This window comes from Nematostella vectensis, chromosome 13 (genome assembly GCF_932526225.1).
Source record: "Nematostella vectensis chromosome 13, jaNemVect1.1, whole genome shotgun sequence".
NCBI lineage: Eukaryota > Metazoa > Cnidaria > Anthozoa > Actiniaria > Edwardsiidae > Nematostella > Nematostella vectensis.
In genome coordinates, this window is record NC_064046.1 from 796,451 (window position 1) to 819,297 (window position 22,847).

General features: G+C 41.4%; 1 protein-coding gene across 4 annotated transcripts in view; it reads left to right on the forward strand.

Moving 5' to 3' along the window:
- The window catches only part of LOC5521487 (early endosome antigen 1), a 57,193-nt gene that overhangs the window by 7,136 nt on the left and 27,210 nt on the right, over window positions 1-22,847 (forward strand). For all 4 annotated transcript variants that reach the window (XR_007306305.1, XM_048720897.1, XM_048720896.1 and 1 more), the window contains exons 11-34: window positions 478-636; window positions 1,485-1,568; window positions 2,970-3,032; window positions 3,309-3,371; window positions 3,958-4,032; window positions 5,015-5,098; window positions 5,370-5,432; window positions 5,763-5,846; window positions 6,575-6,658; window positions 7,169-7,243; window positions 7,846-7,929; window positions 8,408-8,470; window positions 9,090-9,173; window positions 9,286-9,453; window positions 9,918-10,001; window positions 13,792-13,887; window positions 16,554-16,637; window positions 19,351-19,434; window positions 19,601-19,684; window positions 20,011-20,199; window positions 20,322-20,384; window positions 20,468-20,542; window positions 20,996-21,079; window positions 22,447-22,530. Coding sequence is in view for 3 of the 4 variants with exons in the window: in XM_048720897.1 (XP_048576854.1) it covers window positions 478-636; window positions 1,485-1,568; window positions 2,970-3,032; window positions 3,309-3,371; window positions 3,958-4,032; window positions 5,015-5,098; window positions 5,370-5,432; window positions 5,763-5,846; window positions 6,575-6,658; window positions 7,169-7,243; window positions 7,846-7,929; window positions 8,408-8,470; window positions 9,090-9,173; window positions 9,286-9,453; window positions 9,918-10,001; window positions 13,792-13,887; window positions 16,554-16,637; window positions 19,351-19,434; window positions 19,601-19,684; window positions 20,011-20,199; window positions 20,322-20,384; window positions 20,468-20,542; window positions 20,996-21,079; window positions 22,447-22,530 (2,160 nt within the window). In the remaining variant the exon portion in view is untranslated. The remainder of the gene's footprint in view (window positions 1-477; window positions 637-1,484; window positions 1,569-2,969; window positions 3,033-3,308; window positions 3,372-3,957; window positions 4,033-5,014; window positions 5,099-5,369; window positions 5,433-5,762; window positions 5,847-6,574; window positions 6,659-7,168; window positions 7,244-7,845; window positions 7,930-8,407; window positions 8,471-9,089; window positions 9,174-9,285; window positions 9,454-9,917; window positions 10,002-13,791; window positions 13,888-16,553; window positions 16,638-19,350; window positions 19,435-19,600; window positions 19,685-20,010; window positions 20,200-20,321; window positions 20,385-20,467; window positions 20,543-20,995; window positions 21,080-22,446; window positions 22,531-22,847) is intronic.

Sequence of the window (22,847 nt, forward strand, 5' to 3'; positions counted from 1 at the left end):
CTCTAGCAAAATTCCAAGTGTGTGAAGCACCTACCGTAATGATTTAAATATGCGCCCTCCTTTAAATAAGCGCCCCTCCCTTATAAGGCCCCCTTGACCTTGAACTTTAGAGTAAGCGCCCGCTTCCCTCACCCTAAAAATATTCCAACGAAAGCACCACTTGAATTGTGTGTAAATCTTCATTTCATTCAGCTCTCACATTAACGATATAGTCATTGATTTATAAACAATGAAATCCCCTCCATGAATTACAACTTTTTTACTTTCGGTTCAGTTAACTGCAAATAAAGTTTTATTCTCAATTAATTTATTAATTTTCCGAAATTAATAAACCGCCCCCTCCCCAATAAGCCTCCCCCCACCCCAATACCCGAAAAATTAAATAAGCGCTTATTCGAATAATTACGGTATTTCCATCGTCTGTGGGGGGAGGGGTCGACCAACTGGATTCGCCACTGACATTTTTATCGTTTTCAGATGGAAAAGAGCAGATTCTATACAGAACAACTCGAAGCAGACCTCAAGAAATGCCGAGAGCAAATAGCTGCGAATCAAGAGCAGATGCAAAGCTTGCAACAAGAGCTATACACACTCAAGGCCACAGCGGAAGATCAGAGAGACGCACTAGCCAATGAGGTGACAAAATATACCGAAGTTTTGAGGGGTCTATTTTCAGTCTCGCGAAGGAAGTTCGGAAGGAGAAGGATTAGGGGACGTTAAATCTTACGCGTGTAAAAATGAGCGTAGGTAGTAAATGATATCACCGAAACAGTCTCAAATCACGTCAACTTTTAGGACTTTTTCAGTCGTTCTTCAGGACGACTGAAATACGAATTTCTAGGAATAAGTATTCCCGAAGAACATGTGTTCAGTTGGTTTTTCCCTATCGTATAGCTAACATGAGGGTGTGAAAACGGCATGAAGATAAGCAGAGAAGAGAACGAGGAAGCGTACGTTTTCTCGCTACCTCGCTTCTTACGCTTGTGTTTCTTTCAAACATTTCCGTATGCGCTTCCTTCGCCAGTGAGAATACACTCTTTTTTTTTATACGTCCAGCCTGAGATTCACCAAATTTTAAGAACATGCCGAGACTCAGATAGCAATTTTGTTTTCTTTTTTAGTCCTGATGCGTTCTTAAATGAACAATCCAATTGTGCTCATAGTAACAACCTTATTATTGCTATTGATCATTGTGTAATAACTCTTTCTTATAATTCATTGGGTTTTACATTCTTATATACACTAAAATTTAAGAACATCATTAAGAACATATTCAGCCTTAAAATGTCCCAAAAATAAGAACGGCCCAGCCTCAACTGAAAATTAGACGTTCTTATAAAAAAAAAGAGTGTATGCCTTGAATCGGAATGCATTTTTGTATGTAATGATCACAAAAACGGGAAACATCTTTCAAGGTTAAAAAAGAAAACCACCTTTTGACATATACAAGTTTTTTTTCTGTTCTACAACACTTTTATTTCTAGGTTGCTGAACGTCATGATACAATTGTAAAGTTGAAAAACGAGCTCGGATCCCTTGATACCCGTTACCGTGAAGCGACTTCCTCGGTGAGTTCAACGCTCGCTCCGTTGAATAAATAATAGTTATTTAATAATTATTAGGCTAAAGTGTGAACACTATTGTTTTTTATGACCTGTGTTATTAGCCAATTGCTAAATGGGCGCGCATGGCTGGTAGTAATTGTTTTCGAGTCGTTAGTGAATTAGGGGTCAATTAGAAGGTTGGACGGTTGGATGTTTTGAATGTTCGATCTCGAATCATCGTGTAAAGATCAAGCCTTCTGCAATTTATGTGATTTCAAGGTTAGTAATAGAAGTGAACGACTCGAAGGGAAAATGTTTTTCCTTTCTTAAACATTTTTGTTTAATATACCTTAAAATTTTTGAAAATACACAGCGTCTTTAATAATTTCAAACATAATTTTCGCTGTTTTAGATCTAGATCAAAATATTATCAAAAGTCTTTGATATGCTGACAGGCCATATACATTTTTTTTCCCTCTTGGAATGAAACTGTTGTGATATTAAATCAAATTTTAAATCAAGTATGACCAACTGTTTCCGAACTTTGAAAAGCGCTGGGCTACCCGCTGTTCGCGTTATGATATCTTGGATGTGTTTTGATATATTGAAGTGAAATTCCATTTTCAAACAAACAATTTCAAAACAAATGTAAACAACGCCACTTTTACAAATTCAAAAGTTCGTTTTTAGCGAAAGAAAGTAAGAAAGCGAAAGTAATCTCCTTTTTTTATTTCAAATCAAGGACATAAATTTGTTGAAAATATAAAATATAATAAGAATGATATGCGCCCTTATATTTTGTTACAGCAAAAAAGTGTTACGGACTATCTACTTTATCAAAAATACATCAAGACGTTTTTAGGGTTTTCGTTGTGAAACGAATCCTGTCCAACCTAAAATATCAATTTTAATCATTCTCAAGTATTATATTCATTCAACAGGTTTGTCTTTTCAAACAAAGCACTTTCCACGTTCGGCTTTTGTTGTTCTCCTCTGAAGTGTGACCGAGTGAATCTAATTTTTCTAATTAAAATGCAATACACTTTATACACAGCAAGCAGCTGTGAACTTCGTCTCAAACCAGCGTCTTTCCAATCACTCTGAAGGTTATTCTACTAAAAACGCTGTAAAACAAGCTACGTCAACTTCCTAATGCTGCTGTTGACTCGAAAAACTTCCAAACAAAGCTGCAAGGCGGTCTGTTGGCGGGAAGATTTTGTAACGGTCCCTCTTAGTTTTTGACACTTCTGACTTTGCATAGCAAATATTGAGAGAAATCGGAGAGTTTGCTTGTCAAAATGTTCTTTATTGAACCAGAGGTATTATTAATCCTTGTTTTTGAAGTTTATTTGTGGACTGTTGGCTCTAAAGTAAGTTGTAGTTCTAAGCCCTTTTGAGTTTAGGTTTTTATTGTTTTCGTTTCAGCTTACTCACAGAAATTCCGTGATACAGAGGATGAGAGATGAAAGCAAAGATATATCTGAACAGGTACGATTATTCTACAGTCTTCAACATTAAAATAATCAAAGATTGTGAACTATTCAAGTGTGAATATTATCTTGATTATTAAAATTACTTATCAGTTAGTGTAACTAAAATAGCATGCCACTAAGTATGTCTAGTTTTATCGACATTCCTACTGATTCGTCCATTAGTTTTTGAAAAATAAATTGGTTAAACTTTTTGCCTTTTCTCTTGAGTTCTATTATTGTTTACATCTCGAGTGTATTCATGTTTGGATGTTGTTTACTCGTTCTTTTGAAGGCAGAAGAAAGTAAACATCGACAGCTAGAATTAGAAAGCAAACTGAATGCTGCAAATAAACGGGTGAGTGTCCAAGTTAGTTATTGTGTCAGTTCAAGTGCGAGCATGTGTGGTATGGATATCCTTGACTAATCCATATCTCTAGAAATTAAGCACTACACTTGAAAAATTTCTACTTTTCAGATTGGGCTGGGTCGTTCTTATTTTTTAAGCATCTTGCTCAAAACTTTCTCAAGGATGTTCCTAGATTTCATTGTATATAAAAATATCATACCCAGTGAAGTATTTGAAGAGAGTTGCACAAATGATAAATAACATAAGATTTAAGATTTATTTAAAAACACATTGATTCTGCATTTTAGTACGCATCACCATAACAAAACAATATTTTGCTCAGGCTTGAAAGTCTTATTAAAGGTTAGTTAGAAAAAAGAGTATTCCCATATCACTAGATGATGCTGTACGTTTTCCATTAGTTGGCTCCCATATGATCGCACACGATCGCAGCTAATTTGACGGATTCCATGTAATCATACACAAATCACCTGGGATCACGTGTGCAAGCTGTCGCGATCATATGAAAAACAGCTAAAGGATCTTTGGCATTTTTGAAAATGAATTTAAATTCATTGATTTGTCTCGTCGTCAGATTTCTAATTTGGAGGAGCGACTCGAGAAAAAGCAAATGAGTAGCTTGGAGTCTTCGGAACAGCTTTCTCAAATCGTGAGTGTGTTCCTAGACTATTATGTATAAACTGAGGATTATTTTTATCCCATTCATCCTTAATGTTTCTACTCCACACTGCCTCTTGTACTCATTACACTGGCAGTGTTTACCAATCCTTTCAATTCTACTCCCTCTATTCTTTAGACATTCTCGTTTCTTACCAATTCCGGTCTGTTATGCGTTTTCATATTTTATTACAAGTGTTCTCTTCTGTTTTCTTTGCCTTTTTATTTTGTGCTTCACCCTCCCTTCCCTTCCCTTACCCTCCTCTACCCCAACCATCCCTTACCCTCCCCTACCCCATCATTCCTTACCCTCCCCTAACCCCATCATTCCTTACCCTCCCCTACCCCAACCATCCCTTACCCTCCCCTACCCCATCATTCCTTACCCTCCCCTCCCCAACCATCCCTTATCCTCCCCTACCCCATCATTCCTTACCCTCCCCTACCCCATCATTCCTTACCCTCCCCTACCCCAATCATCCCTTATCTACCTTGAACATGAATTTAGCTGCCTGACCTTGCTTTTCTGCAGTGCCCTTGTTGTTAATTACATTTGACTACATTTCCCTTGCGTCCACTATTGTGTATTTTCTACTTTTTCTAGCCTACTTGTATGCTTTGATAGTTTTTCCGGCACGAAAACACCGAAAACAAGTTCCATGGCCGCCATCTTGGATAACGCAGTCGCGTTTTATCGAACTTGTCTTCGTTTCTCTTCTTTGATAAACCACGATAAAACGGTTCCATGCAGACTTCACCACTCCCACTTTGTCCAGGCGCGTACACAGGGGGATGCACAGGGTACACGCGTGCCCCCCCCCCTGGCGGCCAAAAAGTGGGTCATTTCTAATTTAGGAATCTTCAAATATTATGATTTTTCCATATGATAACTATGACTGCGCACCCCCCTTGGCCAATCCTTGGAACGCGCCTGCTGTCTATCCTTTGTCGCTCACGACCACGTGTCTCCACAGATTGAAGACAAAGACAGAGCCATCCGTGACCTGAAGAGCGAGTTATCTGAGCTTCGAGAGCGGGACAGACAGTCACAAGAGAAGGTGAGACAGACAAACTGACGGACAGACCGACAGACACACAGACAGTTACAACAGATGAGTTAAGAAGACATACGGAAAAACAGACGGACACACCAGTCAGACACACAGGCGGTCACAAGAAAATGAGAGTTGAGATATACAAACAAATACATGAAAACCTGAGAAAATCTGACTATTCAGTCATCTTCAAGCATTGAACAGCAGCGGTTATAACTAGCTCTTGTTTAAAAGTCTCCATACTTGTGATTATTGATTGTTTGAATTCTTGCAGGTTTACCATCGTGAGGAAGCGATCCAGAGGTTGCAATCCCAGCAGAAAGACTGTTTAGATGAGGTAAGCCTTGAAAAAAATTAACTAGCGAGCACAAAGGTTTAGATATAATAGTCAAGAGTCAGAAACTTGAACGTGAGATGAAACGTTACCAACCTGCGAACAACTGAACCTGCAATCAATGAATACCATATTTGGTTGTCAGGCTCGTGGTAAATTATCCGGGAGCTATAGGTTTTTGGCGGGAAACTTAAACACGCGCTGGTCAACTTTATTTCGCAAGTATTTCAACCCCCTTTTAGTATGCGACTTCAATAATCTATCACTCATTATACCGCGTTCGTGTTGTAGGTTTATTTTCACGCAGTTTGCTTTGTGTATGTTTTTTCGTAGGTCTCAAGACGTGAGAATTCCATCCACAAACTTGAGTTGGAGCTGCTCGCTACCCAGGAGAACCACAGGCGCGCTCTTGATGACGTAAGAGTCTCGCTACGGCGCATGTCCAGTCTTCCTGATATGGACATGCCCACTCGTGGCGCTAGAAGAACCTCCAGTGTACCTAATGTGGATGCTGTTTTAGCTAAAATTGGTAGACAGATTTGAGGCGAAGTTTTCAGTGAGCTGTAATAATGAATTGATTAGTGAATAATGCAGGAGAATTGTCAAATCTAAGTCGAAGGAATAAAGAATCAGGCTGAGTAGTGAAAAACGTTCAGTGTAAATCATTAATAGTGTTTTTACAGGGAGATTGATAGGAGAGTTTATGCTTCAAGAAAAATCCAAATTCAATCACCGACAGGCAAAATTGTTAGAAAAAACTACTTGTTACCTGTAATTAGAGTAATGGTTGAGAGTCGGAATTAAGTTTAGGCAAAACCCAACAACGTTAACTTATCAATAGGACGACATATATACACCATGCAGGCAATGTGGCAAAGAGGATCGATTCTCAAACGCCAACTAAATAACACAGCAATGGAATAACGACAGGAAAACTAGTGGTTTGGAATTGTTTTTATTTATTGCATACAAGACGTACGCAGGTATTCTATGTTTATATAGCAAGTGTTTCAGGAAAGCAGGGCCTCGTTAGAAGCAGCAAAGGTTATAGAAAGTTTCATCAATCGGAGGTAGGCAGTATCTCGCGTCATTTCACTATGCGTTCTCTTTGCTTATCACTCTAACCATGACTTGTTTTTTAACAGATCTCTCGACGAGACGAGACAATCAGTCAGCTTGAAAACGATCTGAAGTCTGTGAGGCAACTGCACAACGAGACTGTAGAGGAGGTAACATAACATTCATTACTACTCCAGCCGCGCGCTAAGGCGCAAGAACAACAAAACACCACATGTGTGTGACTCGTACTGGGTGCCTGCGAACAATGGTACAGCGGCGTATCCAGGATTTTTAACAGGAGGGGGCTTAAAAAAGGCCCTTTCAAGGCATTTTTTCCTGTGTTATAGATGTCTCATACATTTGCTGTATTTTTGGCTGCTAGAAGGGGGGGGGGCCTTGGCCACCCCCTGGCTACGCCCCTGTGGTACCACAGATTATACCGTGGCACTTGGTATCTAAGATCTCTATCGTATTTCTACAATAGTTGGTGCTAACGTTGCTACGTCATCTTACAAACAATAGTTGTTATTATTAAAACAAAAGAACACAGACTATGATAAAACATGCTCAACCGTAACTAAAACTGCACAATGTTACTTTGGAAAGCGTGTTTTTCTGAAGCGAACTGCAAAGCTCTCTAGTCTCATGACTGCTTCATACTGCGTTCTCTTTTGTTTTAGAAAGGTAAGCTGGAGGCGAAGATTCAGGCCTACAAGATCTCAACACAGAGTGAACACGAAGTACTTGCCGAAGAGGTATATACTCGTTATAGTACCAAGCTTATAATGATATGCGACTTGCACTCAAATATCACGTGACTGTTTGGATGGCAAACGCGCGCGCTCTGGCTTTTGGCGGCAAAATAAAAAAACAAAAAGCAACTTACTCAGCGCTAACAGATTAGTCTGAAACTTTCTATGCCAGAAAGGACTTATTTTCATTGAAAGATTTTATTTTTTTGCCGAAGCCATATCTGTGTTTATGTTGGCGCGATTTTACTAATAAAAAATACACATGCTTTCTAAGTGCAAGTCGCATATGAAGAAAACGTTGTCGTTTTAGGGGTCTGGTACGGAGCAATTTTAGTTTTTTTTTTTCAGAGGCTTTCTCCATTGACTAAAGATGGTCACAGTCACTGTTTTTCTCTTTTGAATACAATTCATAAAGTTCGCGAAGCACCTGCGGTACGGCAGCCTTAAAAATAACAAGAATCATGCAGGTTTTCAAAATAAGTTTTTTGGTAAATTTTCTTGAAATGCATATTTACATAAGGGGAGATTCCCTCAGACAGTTGTTGGGTTTTTTCTTTTTTTCTTTTTTTTAAGGAATTGGTTGTAATGGTTTGTTATGTTGGCAGGTATCTAAAAGAGAAGACGCCATCCACAAACTGAAGATCGAAAAAATCGCACTACAGGAGCTGCAAGAAAAAGCCGAGCAAAACGTACAATTCATCACCTATCACTATCACACCATCAAACACCATACCTTTTTTACATTATCTGTGATTCCTTTCATTGTGAAAGAAGGCGAACCACGCCGCCATTTTATGCTCCCACTCAATGGCGAGTCACTGAAAGAATCCATTTCCATCGGCTAATTCAAGCGAGTAACCAAGATATATTCAATCAAATATAGTCAATAACGCATCGGCCTATATTCGTCAATTGATATTTTGAAGTTTACTTCAAAATATCATACATTCTTTAAAGAAGGCCAATCACGTGCCATTTTCCTGCGCATTCTCACACAAAGCATCCATTTCCATCGGCTAATTTAAGCAAGAAACTGAAATAATTCCAATCAATTATCCTTAATAAAGCATCAGACTTCCATCATGTATGGTTATTTTGAAATTTTCGTGCAAATGGCGAAAACAATCGCATGCATCTCTGACTGATGCTTGCTCATTTTCTCCCTAGGTTCGCGAACAAGAGCGAGCAATTGAGCGGATTCGCCAACAATACGAGGACTGCCTACAAGATGTGAGTGAATTGGTTTACTTGCCTTCGTCTTGGAACACAGCACCAATTTTGCCATAATAAATTTCTTGGGTTCTTCTTTGAGCAAATTACTTGATGTACTATCGCATGTTATCACTCATCTCTCGCTTTCTTCTCGGAGCATGGCACAATCGTACCATAATAGAATTCTCGCCACCTTCTGCGGGAATATTGCTTGATGTTTCATATCGTTTGCTGTTGTGCATGTGAAAAAGGGATTCTTCTGTGAGCAAATTGCTTGGTGTACCATCAAACCACTTGCATGTATCACTATTTCTTGTGGCACAATGTTGCACCATATCGTTTGCTGACATGCATCAGAGCCGTAGCAGGCCACATAAAATTGCTGGGGCACAATGCAGAAATGAAAATAATGAGGGGCACAGCCACGCCCCTACTGGTCATTTTCTTATATTTTTTGAAAATATTAGAGGGGGGCACGTACCCCCAGTGCCCCACTCCCTGCTAGGGCCCTGTGCATTTATCGCTGAGTTATTTTATTCTGAGGACATTTTGCTTGTAGTACCATATCGGTTCTCTTTTTCTTCAATCATAAATCTTGTAGTGCAATTTCTGTTGATGTATTTGACGCTTATTTCAGGTACAAACTCGTAACAATTCAGTGGTGGAAATGGAGAATAAATTATCAGAGATGAAATCAAAGGCCGATGAATACACAGACCAGGTGAGGCCAATACTAGATAAATTTGTTGTAACAGTCTTCATATTGCCAGGGGATTGCAGGTGTCCTTGTCACCGCCAGTGTTAATTAATGGCATATATACATCTGTCTTCAGCTTGAACACTGTGAGGACACAATCCGTGAGATGAACCTCAAGATTCACTCACTAGAAAGTAACATCGACCAGAAAGATCACGAGAACGCCATGAAGGAAGACGCGATCAACCAGCTGTCATCAGAAATGGACGAGCTGCAAGAACAGCACCGTGACATCATGGCTAAGGTAACCTAGCAACCAGATGGCACGCCAATCACGACATCGCTACGCCGATCATATGCATGATATCATGGTATACTAGAGACGTCATAACATTATCGATTAGCAGGTATCCCAGTGACCCCCGCTTCATGACGTTTCTGGGCATGCCAAATATGTGTGATGTGAGTGAGCATCTAAAACCTTCCCGCACGTCAATCACAATATGACCTGTCACGCCATTATGTCGATCAATGCGCCATCGCAAGCTCGCGTGACACCATGCCCACGTCAATCACAATATGACCTGTCACGCTATTATGTCGATCAATGCGCCATCGCTAGCTCGCGTGACACCATGCCCACGTCCCCTGGCATGTGTCACGCATGTGTCACGGTTATAGTTCTGTTTCATGCTGTGCATAGAAGAAGATGATGTGGGGACTTTTACTATAATTTTAAAAAGTGGTATTTTTTAATATGTTATTCAGATGGCGAAAAGGGAAGAAATGATTGACCGGCTTAAGTCAGAGACATCTTTTCTACGTGATCAACAGCGAGAGAAGGAAATAGAGGTCAGTGTTATCACTATCACTCCAATTTTACCCCAAGAGACACATATCCATGTAGGCATTCTTGTGTATTACCGAGTAGCACACAAGTGATGCCGAGTAACTCACGGGTGTGAGTGACTCTTGAGTAGAAACATTCTTTTCCAAACAGAAACGAGCCCCTTTCATGTATGACTAAGTGAATCACGAGTATTACCCAGTGACTCGCGAGTAACACAGAGCCTTTCCGAAACAAAAATGAGAGACTTCCATGTACCACCCGGAGCCGTAGCAGGACGCGTTAGATTGGGGGGACCAATACAGAAACATAAAGAAAATATTGGGGGGACCAATACAGAAACATAAAGAAAATATTGGGGGGGACCAATACAGAAACATAAAGAAAATATTGGGGGGGACCAATACAGAAACAAAGAAAATATTGGGGGGGGGACCAATACAGAAACAAAGAAAATATTGGGGGGGACCAATACAGAAACATAAAGAAAATATTGGGGGGGGGGGGGGGGGCCAATACAGAAACATAAAGAAAATATTGGGGGGGGACCAATACAGAAACATAAAGAAAATATTGGGGGGGACCAATACAGAAACAAAGAAAATATTGGGGGGGGGACCAATACAGAAACATAAAGAAAATATTGGGGGGACCAATACAGAAACATAAAGAAAATATTGGGCCCCTCCTGGTCATCTTCTTATATATTTTTTTAAATATTGAGGGGGGGGGGGGGGGACGTGCCCCTAGTTCTCCACCCCATGCTACGGCCCTGGACCCGAATGACTTATTTGCTTCCGTGTACACTACCAATCCCTTTACGAGTTGTACCGAATCACTCCCGAATAGTGCCTTGCTTCCGTGTACACTACCAATCCCTTTACGAGTTGTACCGAATCACTCCCGAATAGTGCCTTGCTTCCGTGTACACTACCAATCCCTTTACGAGTTGTACCGAATCACTCCCGAAAAGTGCCTTGCTTCCGTTTACACTACCAATCCCTTTACGAGTTGTACCGAATCACTCCCGAAAAGTGCCTTGCTTCCGTTTACACTACCAATCCCTTTACGAGTTGTACCGAATCACTCCCGAATAATGCCTTGCTTCCGTGTACACTACCAATCCCTTTACGAGTTGTACCGAATCACTCCCGAATAGTGCCTTGCTTCCGTGTACACTACCAATCCCTTTACGAGTTGTACCGAATCACTCCCGAATAGTGCCTTGCTTCCGTGTACACTACCAATCCCTTTACGAGTTGTACCGAATCACTCCCGAATAGTGCCTTGCTTCCGTGTACACTACCAATCCCTTTACGAGTTGTACCGAATCACTCCCGAATAGTGCCTTGCTTCCGTGTACACTACCAATCCCTTTACGAGTTGTACCGAATCACTCCCGAATAGTGCCTTGCTTCCGTGTACACTACCAATCCCTTTACGAGTTGTACCGAATCACTCCCGAATAGTGCCTTGCTTCCGTGTACACTACCAATCCCTTTACGAGTTGTACCGAATCACTCCCGAATAATGCCTTGCTTCCGTGTACACTACCAATCCCTTTACGAGTTGTACCGAATCACTCCCGAATAGTGCCTTGCTTCCGTGTACACTACCAATCCCTTTACGAGTTGTACCGAATCACTCCCGAATAATGCCTTGCTTCCGTGTACACTACCAACCCCTTTACGAGTTGTACCGAATTACTCCCGAATAATGCCTTGCTTCCGTGTACACTACCAATCCCTTTACGAGTTGTACCGAATCACTCCCGAATAATGCCTTGCTTCCGTGTACACTACCAATCCCTTTACGAGTTGTACCGAATCACTCCCGAATAATGCCTTGCTTCCGTGTACACTACCAATCCCTTTACGAGTTGTACCGAATCACTCCCGAATAATGCCTTGCTTCCGTGTACACTACCAATCCCTTTACGAGTTGTACCGAATCACTCCCGAATAGTGCCTTGCTTCCGTGTACACTACCAATCCCTTTACGAGTTGTACCGAATCACTCCCGAATAGTGCCTTGCTTCCGTGTACACTACCAATCCCTTTACGAGTTGTACCGAATCACTCCCGAAAAGTGCCTTGCTTCCGTTTACACTACCAATCCCTTTACGAGTTGTACCGAATCACTCCCGAAAAGTGCCTTGCTTCCGTTTACACTACCAATCCCTTTACGAGTTGTACCGAATCACTCCCGAATAATGCCTTGCTTCCGTGTACACTACCAATCCCTTTACGAGTTGTACCGAATCACTCCCGAATAGTGCCTTGCTTCCGTGTACACTACCAATCCCTTTACGAGTTGTACCGAATCACTCCCGAATAGTGCCTTGCTTCCGTGTACACTACCAATCCCTTTACGAGTTGTACCGAATCACTCCCGAATAGTGCCTTGCTTCCGTGTACACTACCAATCCCTTTACGAGTTGTACCGAATCACTCCCGAATAGTGCCTTGCTTCCGTGTACACTACCAATCCCTTTACGAGTTGTACCGAATCACTCCCGAATAGTGCCTTGCTTCCGTGTACACTACCAATCCCTTTACGAGTTGTACCGAATCACTCCCGAATAGTGCCTTGCTTCCGTGTACACTACCAATCCCTTTACGAGTTGTACCGAATCACTCCCGAATAATGCCTTGCTTCCGTGTACACTACCAATCCCTTTACGAGTTGTACCGAATCACTCCCGAATAGTGCCTTGCTTCCGTGTACACTACCAATCCCTTTACGAGTTGTACCGAATCACTCCCGAATAATGCCTTGCTTCCGTGTACACTACCAACCCCTTTACGAGTTGTACCGAATTACTCCCGAATAATGCCTTGCTTCCGTGTACACTACCAATCCCTTTACGAGTTGTACCGAATCACTCCCGAATAATGCCTTGCTTCCGTGTACACTACCAATCCCTTTACGAGTTGTACCGAATCACTCCCGAATAATGCCTTGCTTCCGTGTACACTACCAATCCCTTTACGAGTTGTACCGAATCACTCCCGAATAATGCCTTGCTTCCGTGTACACTACCAATCCCTTTACGAGTTGTACCGAATCACTCCCGAATAATGCCTTGCTTCCGTGTACACTACCAATCCCTTTACGAGTTGTACCGAATCACTCCCGAATAATGCCTTGCTTCCGTGTACACTACCAATCCCTTTACGAGTTGTACCGAATCACTCCCGAATAGTGCCTTGCTTCCGTGTACACTACCAATCCCTTTACGAGTTGTACCGAATCACTCCCGAATAATGCCTTGCTTCCGTGTACACTACCAATCCCTTTACGAGTTGTACCGAATCACTCCCGAATAATGCCTTGCTTCCGTGTACACTACCAATCCCTTTACGAGTTGTACCGAATCACTCCCGAATAATGCCTTGCTTCCGTGTACACTACCAATCCCTTTACGAGTTGTACCGAATCACTCCCGAATAGTGCCTTGCTTCCGTGTACACTACCAATCCCTTTACGAGTTGTACCGAATCACTCCCGAATAATGCCTTGCTTCCGTGTACACTACCAATCCCTTTACGAGTTGTACCGAATCACTCCCGAATAGTGCCTTGCTTCCGTGTACACTACCAATCCCTTTACGAGTTGTACCGAATCACTCCCGAAAAGTGCCTTGCTTCCGTTTACACTACCAATCCCTTTACGAGTTGTACCGAATCACTCCCGAATAATGCCTTGCTTCCGTGTAATATATTCCCGAGCGTTTGCATATCATCAACGGCATTCCCGCATCTAGCTGTTAAAAAGAATTATTTCTTTTTGTAGATAACCCAGCAGCTTGAGGTGGTGCATAAGCTGGAGCGAGACTTGAGCCAGTCCACACGAGAACTTGATGACGTCAAGCAAACCGCCGACAAAGATGTGAGTGAACGAGTCGCCTCCACCGACGAAAACGAAAACCTTTACTGAACAAGCGTAGCTAAGTCTTTTAGGGTCCTATCACAGTTGAATGTTTCGAGATTTAAGTAAAAATATTTGGCTGACAATCAGATTACGACATAAATACCAGAATTGCCAGACTGACAACCAGAACAAACTTAGATTATGACCTGACGTGAGTGACATGATCTATCGATGGACTGATAAATACAACGTGAGAGGTGAGAGGCCACCTTAATTGTACAAACCGACGAAGCAAGTAGCTTTGCCAATTTGACAACGACGAACACATACGAAGTAAACTAAATTTCGAGCATCCTGATTGGTTCATAGCCTTTGATTGGCGGCTGAAAAATAATTTTGATTGGGATATTGTCTTTCATTGACTGAAAAAAGGATTGATTGGCTCAATGCCTGATTGGCGTAGAGGAAAGCAGTCCTCATTGGTTCCTTTTACTTGATTGACGTATCAACAAGCAAATAAGCGATCCTGCTCAAATTTGTCAATATGTGATTGGAGTTTTAGTATCAAGGATAAATTGGTAAATTATATAAGACTAAATTAATCGCTTTTTTGATTACTAGGTACAATTTTCGCATTCTATTTATTATAGGACGTTGGCATTTAGGTCAGCGACTGCATAAACGATTTATTTTTATATTTTTTGATGATCAAAAGACGGTGATTTGATAGGCCATGCAACATTCAAGACCATGTGACGGCATTTTATCATATATGAATATATAATATATTTTGTACTTTAGATATTTATCGCAAAGAATCGTATTTTATTTTTTACGAAAAAAACAAATATTTAAAAATATTTGAAAGCATGATAGTTAGCACTAGTTATATCTAATGTTTGTGAATATACTTAATGATTTATGATTAAACTAATCAATCGTACTTGTCTCTGCTTATTTTTCTTTCAAGCTTTTGTTAACATTTTAGACCATTCGATTGGCATTTTTCGAGAAAGATTTGTTATATTTTTCCAAAGCAGAGTTTTTTGTCATAGATTTTCTGAAAATAGCCAAAATGTGGTCTTGAATGTTGCCAAAAGTTTGCGTTCAATCCCTTTGCGATCTCTGCGCGCATCTTCCTTGTTATGGCTGCACTTATGCAACTGCGACGCGCGCTAGCGTGACCATCCTGGCCGGTTTGTGAAGTAGACCAATTTATACAAGAGACCATGATGTAAGAGAACGAATCCCCCGTATTAGGGTATGTTCCAATGATGACGTCCGTAAAAACTATTTTTAGAACAAGCAGTTATTTTTAAAAACTATTTTTAGAACAAGCAGTTATTTTTAGAGTACGCTGGAGCCAATCAGCCGTTTCTGGGACATTGAAATGCATAAAGTGCGTGATTTTAGGCTCTGGGATCAACTTCCCCAGTAAAAGTTTTCAACTGCTGATTCGCAACTTACTTATAACACAACAATCAATCATAAATCTTTGTTAACAAAACACAATTCTCTTCCAATTCCCTTTTAATGAAAAAGATCCATCCAGAACTTAATACCATTATATTCACACCGATATTACAAATAAAAGATTTCAAGTCTTTATAATGAAGTAGATCTTATTTCAGTGACAAGGGTTTCTTGAGTGACATGATTTCTGAACATTTGCGTGAAAAATTGAAGTTCATTCGTCTAAAAATGTTATAAATCAAAGAAAAATAAAAGCCTTCTTGTATTAAAATACATAACATAGACTCTGAGAATGCCTAGGTATTCTATCTCACCGAATTGCAAAGAAAAAGAACTTTTTAGGAGTCTGCACGATGCATCTTGAATGAACTCCAAATTCATCGTCTCCCCGACGTCTTCCCGTTCAATTATTTATATAACATTTAGATAACTGAACATTAGATAACTTAATAGATAACAGGACGCCACCCCATGAGTAGCATTGTGATCATGAGCCTTGAAGAGAAGCTAAAAGGATAAAAACAGGTAGCGAACGAAGTAAAGAAGTGGAGAGGGAGAAAAATTGGTGTGAAATTGTACTAGCTCGTGGTGCCCATAACCAAATATGGCGCGACGAACCATGTATGGATGCTATGATTGACAACTCGCGCAATCTAAAAATAGCTTTCTTGGACGTTATCATGGGCCACGGGGATTCGTTCTCTTATATCATGGTCTCTTGATTTATATCAATGAGAGTGCGAGAAATGTGCCGATTTACTAGCCAATCGGCGTGACAAAGAAATGCTTGGGTGAACATTAGAGCACTGCATCATGGGCAGGTTAGGGCTACCCGTTTAGAACACCAATAGTCTTTTGCATTCTACTGTCAGACAGGCAAAACATTGTAAAATAAGTTATCCATTCATCCAGGCATTTTACACCCCCACCAGGCTAAAAACTAAGCGACATAAGGTGACCGAGCTCAGTTGTAGATCTCTTCAGAAGTGTTGATGGTTCTTTGCAATGAACGTTGGATGCAAAAAACATTAAAAAAATGGGACCACTTAGCGATAATTCACTCCTGATGAAGGCAGCATTGCCGAAAAGTCGGTGAATTACCACTCATTGATTCCAAATAACTGCCGTCAGAAGAGGTGTACATAATTTTGCATGTGATGAAGAGTTGTACATCAGAAGAGGTGATGACACATAAGCATGCCTGTTTTCAGATCGCCATGAGGGACGAGAGAATACGCGGACTGCAAGAAGAGTTGAATGACGTCCAAAATCAGTACTCCGAGTGCTACGACGAGGTGAGAGAAACCGCAACACTATTCGCCATGTTCAATACGACTAGGGTCTAGGCATTGCCCTCTTGGCGAGCGATTATGGGATGGTTTGGCAGACAACTAGAAACGTGGCTTTGTTCTATCCAGCCAGACGATTCCCGACACCATTGTCCCTCACTCGAGGCGCGTACACATGGGGTACGCAGGATGTTCCTTCCTCCCTGGCACTCCAAAAGAGGGTCATTTCTTATTGAATGATCGTCAAATACTTGCCCTTTTCCATACAATACCTATGAGTGCGCCACCTGCCCTCAGCCAAGCCTGGGTACGCGCCTGAATCTAATATTATTTTTGCGCTTTCAAATTCAAGATTGTTTTTATAGAGCGGTGTAGCGAGCGACTGATCTGTAACAAAAAATAATCCAGATTTTTTCCCTGTTGGATATCAATTTATTAATTAAGCAATAGGGCCGTTTTGGATGGAAAAAAGGCCACATTATAAAGAAAGTTGCTGAGAAAAGTGATCACCGTTGTGTGGAGCAGCCGATTCTCTCAAACTCGAAGCGTTCACTTATCTCAGGACGTAAAAACATACCGTGCCGATCAGTGATTCAGCTAAATCGGCTTTCGAATTTCACTTTTCCTTACCCAGATATAAAACATTGATATTGATGTCCTTGTTTACTTCTGGTGCATCCCGGCCATTGATTCGGCTAAGATAATGACCTTGTTTGTGACGTCACCCTGTGCCTTGTGACGTAATTCTCTTCCTTGTGACACTACCCTTTGCGCGCGCCATGGATATCTTCGAGAACGGTTGATCGTCCTGCTAAGTAGTGACTGAATTCTCGGTATCTCGCGGTGATCCAATGTCCCGATGCTTGTGGAGCAGGTTGTGATTAAGCGGGGGAACGCGCCAGATATGGTCAACATTCTGCTAAAGCTTCGGGACACGGTATGCTGAAGAATTTCTAGTTTTTGTTTTCATTGTTTATTTTAATTTGTGCGCGCTGATGTCGTGCGCGGGTTGTTCTTTCTTGTTTTCTACTACACAGTCAGTTAAAAAAAACGGCAGCATGGAAACAATAATACACTATTTTTTTATAGGAATGTCTTATTTTCAGTTGAGGCTCAGCATCTCAGCCTCGGCATGTTCTTAGCATGTTCTTAAAATTTGGTGAACTGGACGTTATAACAAAAAAAAGGTTCTTATAAAAAAAAAAAGAGTGCAATGATAATGACGTGGCTGGAGCATCTTACATCCGCTGGACGCAGCATACAAAACATACTTAGAAAGATACAAAACATATTTTACTGTCAACTCTTTGCTAACGGAACCTAAAATAAAGTCTCAAAGACGACATTCGGCATAGTCTTTTTACCAATTTTTGGCCTATCGAAAATTTACGAAATTATGCCTGTGTTTCGAAATCCTCGCGACGTCATTTTGGTTCATAAGTTAGAAAAAGTCTTTTCTAGTTTTATTTTACAATATAAGGTTCGTTCGTAAATTCTAAAGAGCAGCTTTTCTAGTTTTATTTTACAATTTAAGGTTCGTTCGTAAATTCTAAAGAGCAGCTTTTCTAGTTTTATTTTACAATATAAGGTTCGTTCCTAAATTCTAAAGAGCAGCTTTTCTAGTTTTATTTTACAATATAAGGTTCGTGTAAGGTTTGTGAGTGCATTGCTCACGAGAACGGATTATTGCATGCCTCAGTCCTTTTTTCTCTTTTTCTTTTTCTTTTGGATAGCGCCCGCAAAGGTCGCTGGGTCTCCGATCATCGGGTTTCTATTACAGAACTGTTTTGCTTGTTTACATTATTACACTAAACACTTTATATGGATTTGTTACATTTCTAATGCTCGTGAAAGAGCTCTCTGTGCTCGTTTCCTTTGCTATTCGGAGAAAGAATATTTTATTTAAGAAGAATACCAATAATAAGAAATATTAAGTTGTCGGAATATAATGAATTAATTACGATGTTGAAATCTTGCGGATTTTTTAAATGATAATATATTAATTCATAATTGCGCTCATTGGAGTAGACAAAAAATGTTTTGATCCACAACTGTCAACTTATAAAGTAAGTTTACCGACTGATCGCCAGGATTTTTATTTGAAACTCTGTTATTGAAGTAGATCAAATTTACTTCAGACCGCAAGAAAATCTTCAGGAAATATCTTTGACAATGGTATCATATACCAAGTGATATGGTTAGGATATTTAAGTAATAGAATGGAATCCCTTGGCACTTTATACTCGAGCTGGTTCCGGTCATCTTTGCTTTCTCTCGGATCAAAAAGTCCAACGGAAGCTTTCCTTGGTTGCAACAGGCAGATTCGCCGCCGTCTAGATACGCTGGAACTGGTGAATTTGCATTACATTTATCGTACAATATACGAATTGCTTTTTATTTATTTATTCAAAAATACTGATAATAATTGATGGTATTGATAAGTTGTACAGAGGGCGAACTCTGATCACGAAAGGCAAAGACTATTTCAATCTGTACGTATTCTTGCCCTTCCGTACGTCCATCCGTCCGTCCGACTATTCGCCCACAGTCTTCATCTTTGTCTGTCGGTCGGTCGGTTTTCGCTTCGGTCGTGGTCGGTCAGTTGTTGGTTTGGTCGGCCGATCTGTATGTATCGCTCTCCTCCCCTCCCCCCCTCAGTCTCTTCGTGCCCTTCCCCTCCCCTCTCCGTCTCACTGCGCATCTTATGTTTGTCTTTTAGCTTGTGCACCAGGAGGAGTTGATGGGGCGCCTACGTGACGAGATCTCCTCTCTCCAGACCGAGTTCGCCAAAGCAAGCGACGAGGTACTTACCATTGAATTCATGTCCGTCGGTTCGACTTGTATGGCACAGTTGTTTTGTTTTTGTTTTGAATGTTGTAAACTCTCATACTTTTGGAAAATCTAACTTTCACTCCATTTAGTCACCCTTTATTGAATGTTTTCCCACACGATGTTTTCGTATGTTCTAGCTTGTCGAGTCGAATGAGACCATACGGACTCTAGAGACGGAACTCGCGGTGTCAAAAGAGAAACATCGGACATGCGCACTTGAGGTGAGTAGGCTAATCATGTAACTATATTTCGCGCATGCGCACTAGAACACGTTAGTCGTAAGTCAGAATTCCTTTCTAAGGTCACCGAATGTAGCTTTCACGGGTTTGGGGATATCTTTATTACCCAATCTGAGTGTAAGATCACACATCAATATTCTAAAATGCGTGTGCTATTTGGAGCTCCGTGCAACAGAGGCAGCATGGCGTACGTAAACTAGACCCATGCTGACTGGCCACAAGACAAAAGAAATGATGTGCATCCGACGCCGGCAGTGATTTAATGACTCGTCCTCTCTGATTGCGTTACCATGCGTCACGCATTCCAGGTTTCAAAGCGTGACGAAACCGTGTTGAGCCTGCAAGCAGAACTGGACGCGACTCAGCAGGAATATGAGAGTGTGACGTCAGAGCTCCGAGGTCGCGAAAATGAGATCGCCGAACTCAAGACGAGCATCGGCCGACTTGAGTCCGAACTCCGATCGCTGAAATCCGAGCTGCAGAACTCGTCAGAAAAGGTAAGGGATCCAGCGTCAGATTTCATTTTGATGATTCACAGGTTATCCGCACTTATTGGGTTTCCTCTTGAATGGCCAATAAACTTGTTTTACCAATCACGTGTTCCCTTGTTTTCCCATAGATCTCTGAAGATGAGCACGAAATCAGCCAACTGAAAAACGACAAAGCGAGATGCATGCAGGAGGTGAGTTATGACTCCACTCGTTCCTCAGTCCCCTTGTTTCAATTACGAATTTGCCAAGTTGCTAATGCCCAGTACTTTCTCAGGTTCAGCGGCTTATGCAGACCGTGCAGCACCTGGAAACTAGTTTATCCGATGCACAGGAAGCCCACGAATCAGAGGTATTGTTTTATTTTTTAGACATTTTGTTGTATAGTTTTTCAATGCAAATGCTGGTATGTCTTATCGTAGTTTGTCAAGCAGGAAATAGCCTCCTGTAGGCAAGAAACCCCCAATGTTTCCCTGTCGCTGCCGCATCTTGGATTATGCACTGCGTAACGTTTCAAGTTTCAAGAAAATTACGAGTGTTACATCCCCTTTGGGGTAATTTGCAGATTTTTGTTGCGTTGCAAAAAAAGTAAAATTGATTTCTACCTTCGCAACATTGCCTGAAAAATTGTCCTGTGTCACGAGAGAAAAAGATATCATATATCTGCAACAGGTATTTTTCTTATTCATATCTATGTTGCATTGCAAGTTGCAGGAAAAAATTGCTTTGTGTATCATGACGTTAACAATTGACAGCAAATCTAATTAAAGAAATTGCTAATATTAAAAGTTGCCTTCCTCTTCAGTCGCGGCGATTAAACACGGAGATCGAGACCCTTGGGAACAATCTGACAGACTCCATGAGGAAAGAGAACGAGACATCTAACGGGGTGGGTGAGGGGACTCCTCGCCATTAGTAAGCAGTAGATAGGAGACATTTATTATATATGATGGATAACACCTCTATTTTTAACTGGATAACACCTCTATTTTTAACTTTATAACACCTATTTTTTACTATATTTTGGCTGCTAGAAGGGGGGGCGGGCCCTGGGCCACCCCCCTGGCAACGCCCATAAAACCTGAAATCATTATTTCACCGACCATCATCATTACCATTATCAAAATCACCACCATGATCACCGTCATCATCATCATTACCACCACCACCATCATCACCGCTATCATCTTTAAAACGCCATCATCATCACCATTACTGTCATCATAAGGAAGAAAACTATCATTATTATCATAAAAGTCATCGCTATCTCATCATAATAATCGCCTCAGTCATTTATTCAACTTTTCTAATTTATCAAAATTTCCATCAATAACCTGCTCATTCCATAGGCTTGGTTTGTGCGCACTTTGTCTGCGTTGCCCTGGGACATAAAAGATCTATTTGTTAGTAGACCGTGTGCATGGATTAAAGACCTGATTTAACCACGGGTTATAAAATCATGACTATCTGCACACCGTTGAGGAGCAGCTGGTCTCTGCTCCGCGAGAACATGTCGCAATGTCACGCGATAGCATGTCACAATGTCACGCGATAGCATGTCGCAATGTCACGCGATAGCATGTCACAATGTCACGCGATAGCATGTCACAATGTCATGCGAGCGCATGTCACAATTTCACGCGATAGCATGTCACAATGTCACGCGATAGCATGTCACAATGTCGAATGATAGCATGTCACAATGTCACGCGAGAGCATGTCACAATGTCACGCGAGACCTTATCACAATGTCACGCGAGAGCATGTCACAATGTCACGCGATAGCATGTCACAATGTCACGCGAGAGCATATCACAATGTCACGCGAGAGCATGTCACAATGTCACGCGATAGCATGTCACAATGTCACGCGACAGCATGTCACAATGTCAAGTGATAGCATGTCACACGAGAGCATGTCACAATGTCACGCGAGAGCATATCACAATGTCACGCGAGAGCATGTCACAATGTCACGCGATAGCATGTCACAATGTCACGCGAGAGCATATCACAATGTCACGCGAGAGAATGTCACAATGTCACGCGATAGCATGTCACAATTTTACGCGATAGCATGTGACAATGTCACGGGATAGCATATGTCACACACGAGAGGCGTATTGTCGGCCCATTATTAAATACCTTGGGGCGATGATCCCCGGGAAACCAGGGTACATTGCGGGCGAACCTAAAATATTCATAAGTTGCATATAAGTATAAACATCCAAATCACTGTCATTCACTTGGTTCTAGTTACGTGACGAGCGCGAGAAATCCAACAAGCTTGTCGTGGATCTGCAGAAGACGCGCAAAGCTCAGGATGATTGCGAGAAAGAGGTAAGCTCACTCGGGTCAGTCCCGAATAGTGTCGAGTGACTCACGATCATTACCGAGTTGCCCCAAATAGAATCGAATACCTTTCAAGTAGTGCCGATTGATTAACGATCATTGCCGAGTGAGCCAGAGTAGTGCCGAGTGATTCACGAACATTGCCGAGTGAGCCAGAGTAGTGCCGAGTGATTCACGAACATTGCCGAGTGAGCCAGAGTAGTGCCGAGTGATTCACGAACATTGCCGAGTGAGCCAGAGTAGTGCCGAGTGATTCACGATCATTGCCGAGTGAGCCAGAGTAGTGCCGAGTGATTCACGATCAT